The sequence below is a fragment of the Pelobates fuscus genome, chromosome 2 (assembly GCF_036172605.1).
Source record: "Pelobates fuscus isolate aPelFus1 chromosome 2, aPelFus1.pri, whole genome shotgun sequence".
Taxonomy (NCBI): Eukaryota; Metazoa; Chordata; class Amphibia; order Anura; family Pelobatidae; genus Pelobates; species Pelobates fuscus.
In genome coordinates, this window is record NC_086318.1 from 359,302,761 (window position 1) to 359,312,818 (window position 10,058).

The 10,058-nt window shown below is 36.8% G+C and overlaps 1 protein-coding gene across 1 annotated transcript in view; it reads left to right on the plus strand.

Moving 5' to 3' along the window:
* The window catches only part of MRPS5 (mitochondrial ribosomal protein S5), a 200,997-nt gene extending 192,568 nt beyond the window's left edge, over window positions 1-8,429 (plus strand). Inside the window, exons 10-11 of the mRNA XM_063443662.1 lie at window positions 5,992-6,128; window positions 7,883-8,429. Coding sequence (XP_063299732.1) covers window positions 5,992-6,128; window positions 7,883-8,107 — 362 coding nt within the window. The 3' untranslated portion in view covers window positions 8,108-8,429. The remainder of the gene's footprint in view (window positions 1-5,991; window positions 6,129-7,882) is intronic.
* Window positions 8,430-10,058: the final 1,629 nt, after the last annotated feature.

The following is a 10,058-nucleotide window of genomic DNA, read 5'->3' on the forward strand; positions in this document are numbered from 1 at the left end:
TGCAATTTTGCAACAAACTAAGAAAAAATTCCTTCTTGACCCCAAAATAGCAGTCATATGTCTCTTTGGATCAAGCAGCTATTACCCCACTAATTAGAAATTGTATCCCTGTATGTTATGTTTTTGCAAGTATTTATCCAATTGCAATTTAAACATCTGTATAGACTCTGACAAAACCACCTCTTCCGGCAATGAATTCCATATCCTTATTGCTCTTACTGTAAAAAAACCTTTTCTTTGCCTCAGATGAAATCTCCTTTCTTCTAGCCTAAATGTGTGACCTTGTGTCCTATGTATAGCCCTGTTTATGAATAGATTTCCAGATAATGGTTTGTACTGGCCCCGAATATATTTGTATAATGTTATCATATCCCCTCTAAGGCGCCGTTTTTCCAAACTGAAGAGATTTAATTTTTTTAACCTTTCTTCATAACTAAAATGCTCCATTCCTTTTATCAATTTTGTAGCTCGTCTCTACACTTTTTCTAGTGCCATGATATCCTTCTTTAGAACAGGTGCCCAAAATTGCACAGCATATTCAAGGTGTGGTCTTACCAGCGATTTATAAAGAGGCAAAATTATATTTTCATCTCGAGAATTTATGCCCCTATTTATACATGACAAAACCTTACTGGCCTTAGCAACGGCAGATTGACATTGCATATTGCTACCTAATTTGTTGTCTATAACAATTCCCAAATCCTTCTCGTGTGTGGTTATCCCTAGTTCACTACCATTTAGGGTGTAAATTGCTTGTGCATTCTTAACCCCGAATGCATAACTTTGCATTTTTCTACGTTAAATTTCATCTGCCATTTTAGTGCCCAGTCCCCCAATCTATCCAAATCCCTCTGAAGCAAGGCAATATCCTGCTCACATTTTATTACTTTACAAAGTTTTGTGTCATCTGCAAACACTGATACATGGCTTTCAATGCCCATTTCAAGATCATTTATAAATATGTTAAATAGAAGCGGTCCCAAAACAGAACCCTGAGGGACACCACTTACCACTTTTGTCCAGCTTGAAAATTTACCATTTATGACAACTCGCTGTACTCTATCCTTAAGCCAATGTTCTACCCAAGAACAAGAATATTCATCTAGACCAATTTCTTTTAGTTTGAAGACTAACCTATTGTGAGGAACCGTATCAAATGCCTTGGCAAAATCCAAGTAGATCACATCCACTGCAACACCCTGATCTATATTTCTACTTACTTCTTCGTAGAATGCAATTAGGTTAGTTTGACATGACCTATGTTTCATAAAACCATGCTGATTATTGCTAATAACAAAGTTCTTCCCAATGAATTCCTGAATATTATCCCTTAATAGCCGTTCAAATAATTTCCCTGTCACAGAAGTTAAGCTCACAGGTCTATAATTTCCAGGCAAGGATTTTGAACCCTTTTTAAATATAGGAACAACATCTGCCTTCCTCCAATCCTCCTTCCTACAATCTACTTGCTACTGCGGCAATGCAATAAAATATTTTTATTCTGAATTCAGCTCTTTGCGACAGATTCAGTTGCTCGTGTTTGTATCTTATGCTGGATCAATGTAAATCTCTCATGTCTGTGTTGATAAAGCATACATGATCTCGGAGAAGATCGACAACAAGTAATCGAATAACTTGGCATGTTTCAATAAATTTGGTTATTTTAATCATGGTTTCTGCATTGGATTCCTCTTAATTTAGTAGTTAAAGTCGTTCTCCTTGTCTCAAAAGAACTTACTCAGTGGAGCTCCAAAATACAATATTCATCCCAATATTTCTGTGAACTTTTTTTATATTGTATATAATTCTGATCATTTGCTGAATGCAGTAAGAATGTGTGATGCCCCTGAAGGGAGTCACTGGCAAACATGAGAATGTAGTTCTTCAGAAAGCAACTTTGATTTAATGCCTGTGCGTGTGCGTGTGTGTGAATATGTAGGAATTGGGCTCCCTGCATGCTTGAAGTTTTTGCACCATAATGGCTATTTGGCTATCAGCATCTTACAGTGACTGTTGATGCACGCTCATAAAAAATAATGCGCGAAATACACACGAAAAAGCAATAAGGTAATTAATCTAAAAATTATATGAAACATATGCCTTCCCTGTCTCTCCAGTTAAACAAGCTAGACTAGAGCATCTGTGTCAGGAGTATAAGACCGTAATCGCAATGAGAGTACATCAGATATTGAGAGGGTTAAACTGGTGCAGTCAACTTGAATTATGTGTGTAATGCCTGCCTGTGGTCTTTGCATTCATTTTATATGGTTTAATTGCTATGAGGAAAACCAATTTAGATGGATTTGAAAAAGAGGAGAAATGAAGCAAGTTATGTTTACTCTTTTTTTTTATTTTTTTTTTTATTGTGGCGCAATGAGTTGAACGGATGTCCTAATGAGTGTTTGCCTTTAAAAGAGAATTGCAGTCCTCTTGATAATGTTGTTGTCTCTTGTTTTCTTCCAAGGCAGCTTTATATCCCAAGTTAATGTCTTAAGAGATGTTAATGGCATGCAAAAGCCGATTGGTCCTTATCGTACACCCATAGACCTATCTTATTCCAAATATCTGCTTCATTTGTCTGTCTTGTTTTTCCTCTACGTGTGTAATAGAACTGAGGTGTGATTAGCCTACTTTAACCACACTAAGTGTAGGAATAGAAACAAAGTGATTGGGAAGTTTAAATGTGTTTTTTGAATAATCCATTTACAGTTTTGGAATATATTGAAAGTTCCTTTTACTACATGGTTTACTACGATTTCTCCTGTTCCCCTATACATAATTTTGTTATTTTTTTTTAGATGCTAACTATTTAGTGAACGCAATCCCTTTTCTTGTTCTCATTTTCCTTTGTACAGCCAACAGACTGATTTATGTAAAGTCATTTTGCCCTTCATACTCCTGCCCTACCAAACGGCTCTCTATAGCTCCTTCAGATTGTAGCATGATGTACTGCCGGTGAAGCCTAAAGCTTTGCATTCTGTTTAACAGCAATCCTGCAGTGCCACCTTCTTACAGAGAGCTGGTTTGATGCATGCTCGAATCACGCTGGGCAGACCAACAAAGAAGCTAAAAATGCTAATAATGCAGATGGATTGCACTGGCCTGTGAAGGCAATTCTGTCCCAAGCAAATGGGGGAAATTCTATTACAGTAGGGCATGCTTTACTGCTCTAATATTCGTCTTCTTCTTTTAAACTATAATTGAAAAAACAAGCTATAACTACCAGAAGGCATTTTTTAGCATCAGAGGAATATATTGATTTTCCTACTGCAGGGAACGGGAAACAAGTTCCAGACGCATTTTCATTTGAATGATCTTTAAAAGGCGATTTATCATTGTTTCATTTTCTAGACGGCAGAAATATTTTATTTTAATTTCTTCAGCTCCCGTTTCCCTTCTTTAAAAAAAAAAAAAGTTTTTTTTGGGCTGCTGTCCGGTACACTCTATTCGTACACATTGAACTGTAGTTTAATGCCTACATAGCTTTTCTAGACATAAAATCGGTAGGATTATTTGGGCTTTCAAATAAACGGCTGGACAGATGCACTATTATACAAGGTTCTCCTATCCTGTCCATGTAGCTGTTATACTGACAGGGTATAAACTGTTCTGCAGTTTTTCTCGAACTGTAATCACATTCACTGTAATGGATACCATGTATAGTAATGATGCAATACACAATACACAGCAATACATAAGGTTAAAATACAGAGTGAGCGAGTCCGGAGCCAAGAAATACATGTAAGACGCTTAATTTTAGGTTAATCTCATCATTACCTCATCAAATTATATCTTTATAGAAATTCCTAAGAGTCAAATTATTTAATGTTGGGTAATTGGATGGTGCCTGGCTGTTCAATTTCAGCCATATATTAAATTCTATATAAAATGTCCTCTGTCCTTATTTTCTTCTGAAGACAGGGTCCAAATAGTTTTATAAGAAGCAACATATTCTTCCCGGAACAACATAACGCAATGCCTTAGATTTACTTAGTATGATAAGCATGGTTTAACTATGGTTGTTTGTGAGATTTATATATACTGCTTTAAATATTCTTATTTGTTTAATCGTACTGAGATTAGATCCATTATGGCAAAATTACTATTTACTATTGGGACAATTAGCTTGGCGCAGGAAATTGGTGTATTTAATTGGAGTTTTATAGCTATATTTATCTTGTGTTGCAGGTTAGTTTTTCTTGTTTAACCCATTCTATTTAGTCCTTCCCATTCAGTTGCATCGCCTGACCTCTTCCCTGTTATGCATCCATTTTGTTTCCCCTTCTCTCCTTCCTCGTGTAGTTGTATTATTTGTGCCCTTCCTTCTTCTCCCTCCCCAGTTACCCATGTCTCTTGACTTTCATCTTTTTTTCTACCTCCCCAATTTTCTTTATTGTCCTTTTGTAAAGGAACACCTGGCACCCCGACTGGGTACCTCCGTTGAAGGATGCTCCTAGCGCTTCCTGAGGGCTCCAAGCACTCCAGCTGACACCATAACCACCGTAGAGAGCAAGACAGGAACAAGCTCTTACAAGAGCTCAGTGATTATAGCAAGGGAATATGCAGAGCATAGCAATCCCTTGTAGCAGATTCCCCCAATAAGAGACAGGACTTGAGGGTGAAGTAGAACTGTCTACTGGCACATACAGCCTCTTTTATTCACATTCTACACACATAGTACTGCCCACAGGGTTTTGCAGAACAACCAATCAATACGTACAATACACTCAGACACTCCCACACAAAATCCTCCCCTCTGCCTGTGATATAATTACTGAACACAATGGTCTAACTTGATTATCACAGGCAGGAAAATACACAGTTTTACACAATATTCATAACTCTAAAAGTATACATCACACTCACATAAAACTTACATTTTCAGCATACTCCAAATACAAACATACATCAAAATCATACAAATTGGTCCAGTGGGTCAAAAGTTAGTTGAAAGTCCCTTTGTGACCAAATGAAGCATGGCTTTTCTGCCCAAAACCAGTTACACAGAGTCTTCTATCCTGGAGATAATTGGGAAGTAATCCAATTATCTCCAAGGACAGAGGCAAAACTCCATTAGCCACATGGTAGCAAAATACAATAAAATGCATAAAAATATATAACTGTGCAGTTATTGCATAAAACAGGTACATTCAACATATCCCCAGATAGCTTAGATCTGAGCGGACATTATTACTGAATGGCGCTCAGATCACATACATACAGTTCAATTGCCATGGAGCCAAAGTCTTTCACATAGTGTTTCGTTATACGAATGGGCTCCATGGCATAGCTATCTGGGGTCTTTGCAGGGGAAAATCAAGCATTTCAACATGGGGCCATAGTCACAGGGCAGGAGGCTGGCAATCAGTCTTCTCCAATGCCCAGTGGCGAGGCTGGTTCCTCCACATCCTTCTCCTTTCTTCCGATCCAAATCGGGTATGTCTGTATCGCCTCTATCTTTCCTATGTGCCTGTAATGAATGAAGGAAACATACATACCACTATTATAATGTTAGATTCTACTTTGGCATCGCAAGGATGTAGGAACATGTGCAAACTCCGGATGGATGGTTGTATTGTATTACGTAGGCATTGAGCAGGATACTTTTTTTGTGATGCACTGTAATGTTTATAGTGCTTAGACTGCCCATTTAAGTACACTACATATAAAAATACGCAAAGCTTTGAATAGTATCTGGGCTCAGCAATACATAATCTGAGAAAAACCCCTTAGTAGTTGTTGTTATTATTGGCATTTATATAGCGCTACCTTATTCCGCAGGAAAATTAATAAATGAGACAAATACAAAATGTTACTGGAACAATAGGTTGATGTTGGCCCTGCTCACACTACCTTAAAGTCTAGAGATGTTAAATAGTGTGCAGGGCAAGACTGTGAAATACACCAGGCAAAAGATGCTCAAGACTCCTTTTCAAGTGCAGGAATGTTTTATGTCCATGCTGTTACCTGACCTAAATATTTGTTTTCTAGGTTACGGTCTGCATTGCCATAGGGCAATAATAACCATCTGCAAATTAATTGGTATTCAAGATATGTATGCAAAAGTGTCTGGATCAGTCAATCTTCTTAACCTAACAAGGGCACTCTTCCTTGGATTATCTAAACAGGTATGTAATGTACATTTACTTTTTAATACCTTTTGCAATGTATTTATTCCACCATATTTTAATGTTTTCTGTTTAGATGTGCATTTTATCGCCAACCTCTGGCTGTGGTTTCTTTTTCTTTTGTGTTTTTCACGCATTTTATTTCTATGAGAAAGTTCACAGAGCAAGTGTGTCCCCCACGTACAACAATATCCCATGTACATCCATATTCCAGGTGTTTATGGGTCAAATAACAGACAAACCCTAATTTGATAATGCCTCTTTTTGTACTCCCCAGAGATATTTGGTATAGTGACATTATCTGTGTTATCATACTCCGCACATCAAACTTTGACACTATTTATAAACCTTACTAACCTTAGTGAACTCTAACCCTAAATCAACACTAACCCCAACACTTTTTCAATTTAAAATAAAATCTGGCTGAGGGAGAACTTGGCCTCTGTGTTGGAATAGAGGTAAGTTTTTATGGTATTTTCTTGAGGGTGTTACTGGACAGCCACAGGAGAGAGAATGTCCAGTAATAGCACATACGCAACACGATCACCTTGTAACAGGGTCCCAAGGCTGCCAGAGGACCTCAGGTCGGCCATGTGGGACCTCCACACAGTTATCTATGTTTAGTCATTGATCGCCATGACTCTTCTGTTGCGTCATCATTCACCAATGCATATTTTACTGATAACATGTGAGACATGTCATCAGTCACCAAGATGTTAAAAGGAACACTATAGTCACCTAAATTACTTTAGCTAAATAAAGCAGTTTTAGTGTATAGATCATTCCCCTGCAATTTCACGGCTCAATTCACTGTCATTTAGGAGTTAAAACACTCTGTTTCTGTTTATGCAGCCCTAGCCACACCTCCCCTGGCTATGATTGACAGAGCCTGCATGAAAAAAAAACTGGTTTCACTTTCAAACAGATGTAATTTACCTTAAATAATTCTATCTACATCTCTAAATTGAACTTTAATCACATACAGGAGGCTCTTGCAGGGTCTAGCAAGCTATTAAGATAGCAAGGGATAAGAAAATCTTAATTAAACAGAACTTGCAATAAAGAAAGCCTAAATAGGGCTCTCTTTACAGGAAGTGTTTATGGAAGGCTGTGCAAGTCACATGCAGGGAGGTGTGACTAGGGTTCATAAACAAAGGGATTTAACTCCTAAATGGCAGAGGATTGAACAGTGAGGCTGCAGGGGCATGTTCTAAACACCAAAACTGCTTCATTAAGCTAAAGTTGTTCGGGTGACTATAGTGTCCCTTTAAAGGGGAGATGTCACTTCAGTGGCTTTTTAATATTATACCTATACCTAGCCAGTATGAATTTGTGAGAACTGGAAAATAAAATTAAATGTAGAAATCCACACCGCTTTATCCTGTTACTGGGCGCCTCCGTTTTGATTGACCCTCGCAGTCTGTCCCTTGCACCTGGCAGTTAGCATAGAGAAGCCTAGATAGAAGAGGAGAAATAGAAACATTTACAATATTTACCCTGGCTTTCCATGTTTTATTCAGTGGTTGTAAATTCTAGAGAAGTGACATTTCCCTTTTAAGGATATTTTTTTCTAAATGTAATTGTATCATGTCTGCTAATGACTCCTAATATGTTCCTAAAATCAAACTACATCAACAGTTAAAAAGAGCTGACAACTTATAGTGTACTTAGTTTATTTATGTAAACACACATGCTATACGGACTGCTCATGTTATAATTTACATATCCTAATAAAAACATTCTGTCTAAACCAGGAGACCCATCAAGATCTGGCAGATAAGAAAGGACTTCACGTGGTAGAATTTAGAGACGAATGTGGCCCTCTTCCTCATATTGTTGCCTCACCTCAGGGAGCCCTTCGGACTGACCCAGAGCCTGAAGGAGATGTACCAGATACCAAATTAGACTGGAATGAAGTAAAAGCTGCACAAGGGATGAAAAAGTCTGTCTGGGCCAATGTGAAAAGGACATCTTGGTGATTTGAAATTCCTACAATCCACAAATAGATGTCTGGAAATTCACACCGAAAGCAAGTTTGATAATTTTGTAATCTATATTCCTATTGCATTGAAACATCACAATGTTTCTTTTCATCTGTGTCTCACGTGGAGAAATGCAAATGATGTACTATAGTATATGATGAAGAATGTGTATTATAAACCAAACCAACCATCCAAGATACTTTGAACTGTCTAAAACTGTTTATTGCTACAGATTTGTGTAATCTACCAATAATCCTTTAATATAAATGTGTATTTGCCGGAGACATGTTGCTGCTTCAAACAAAATAAAGTTTTTCAAATCTTTTTCAAGTTTTATAAATCTAACTTGCAAACAGGTGAGAACAATGGTGTACTGAATAACATCTGCTTAATATTCAGAGAACTGATGGTTTGCAGACTTTACAGAATTCCTACCTGCATCAACACTAAGGCACCACGGATCTAGGCATGCTTCCTCATTATATTTCAGGAAACTAATTCAAATAAAGAAAATGTGCAAAATAGACATGCATGTTTTTACACCTGTTGTCTGAGATTAAGAGGAAGTTGTTGGCCTGCTAAATGAGTGAATGTAGCTATGTTTCTCCTACTTATAATTGATTTTCAAGGGTTTAAGAGATGCATATAACAATATCTTGACTTTTTATGAGAGCTGTACAGCAGCTGCATGAATATGTTAGAATCCCAAAGGCAAATAGTTTTGTTTATAAACATAATTTGAGTAAAACTCCATATGTGTATTACAAGACAGTCACCCAGCTAATGTAAACCAGAATTAAAAATAATGTATCTATTTATCAATATTAGAGAAATGGAATACATGATAAAGTATTCACAATAGAAAATGTATAAAGAATGAAGGATAAGGGCTAAACTAAAGACATTAAAGTGCTAGAGATTGCTTAATTAATTGGCCTTACCGAGAGCAAGATAGTAACGAGTCAAGTCTGACAAGTTTGGTCAGAGAGGTTACAGAAGCCCACCTTCACGTACTGGGAGTAACATTAATATTGAGTGATTTCACATATATGCATTTAGAAAAATTATTCTGACACGTGGAGCAAGAACGTACAATTATAGCTGTCCATTTGTCATTGAGGCAGCAATTAAAGTTTAACAGTGTGTTAACCCCCACGTATATAGCTATTATTGAAAAAGGAGTGATTCTCTCTACAGTGCAGGACTACATTGGAGCCCAATTCTAAATCATAACCAAGATCCCAGGTCATGCAACGAAGGTACAACATATTAAATGCTTTGGCGTTAAAGTGGTAATAGCCAAAGTAACCCCATCAATATGTAAAGGAAATTAATAAGTCAGTAGGGATATGCCAATCATAAGGCAAAAGTGACCGTTGATTATACCAAAAATTTTCAGTAACTATGAGCATAGTAAATGTCTCCGTTATCTAACCTATTTATATATGTAGCATTGTTTGCAAACTAAACTATATGGAACACAAAGTTTCAGTTCACTATGTGTGGATTGTTTTTGTGATCTTAATATTAAAGTTCCAAGTTTGTATTTTACAGTTGGTAATCTAAAGTCCCAGCTTGAATACCATTGTGATTAAATGAGACTGTGCTAAATATTCGCCTCAAGTAATGGATTTCCAATAAAAACACATTCAGCATGCGGATTTTGCAAAACTTTTTTTTTTTTTTTAAAGCACGTATCAGAGCTACGGCGTGATTAATATAATCATATATATTTTTTTTTATTACTTTTGGTCTCATTGACCCAAAACCACTACAATAAAACGTGATGGTAGTGGTTATAATGCTTTGAATGTTCCTGTAATATGGGAAGCAAAAACTACAATTATATATTTTATATATTTCATAATGGGAAAAAAAACATTGATTGTTTGGTGGCCGACACACAAATAATTTTAATTAAACTAACACAATATGATTAGTTGCAAAG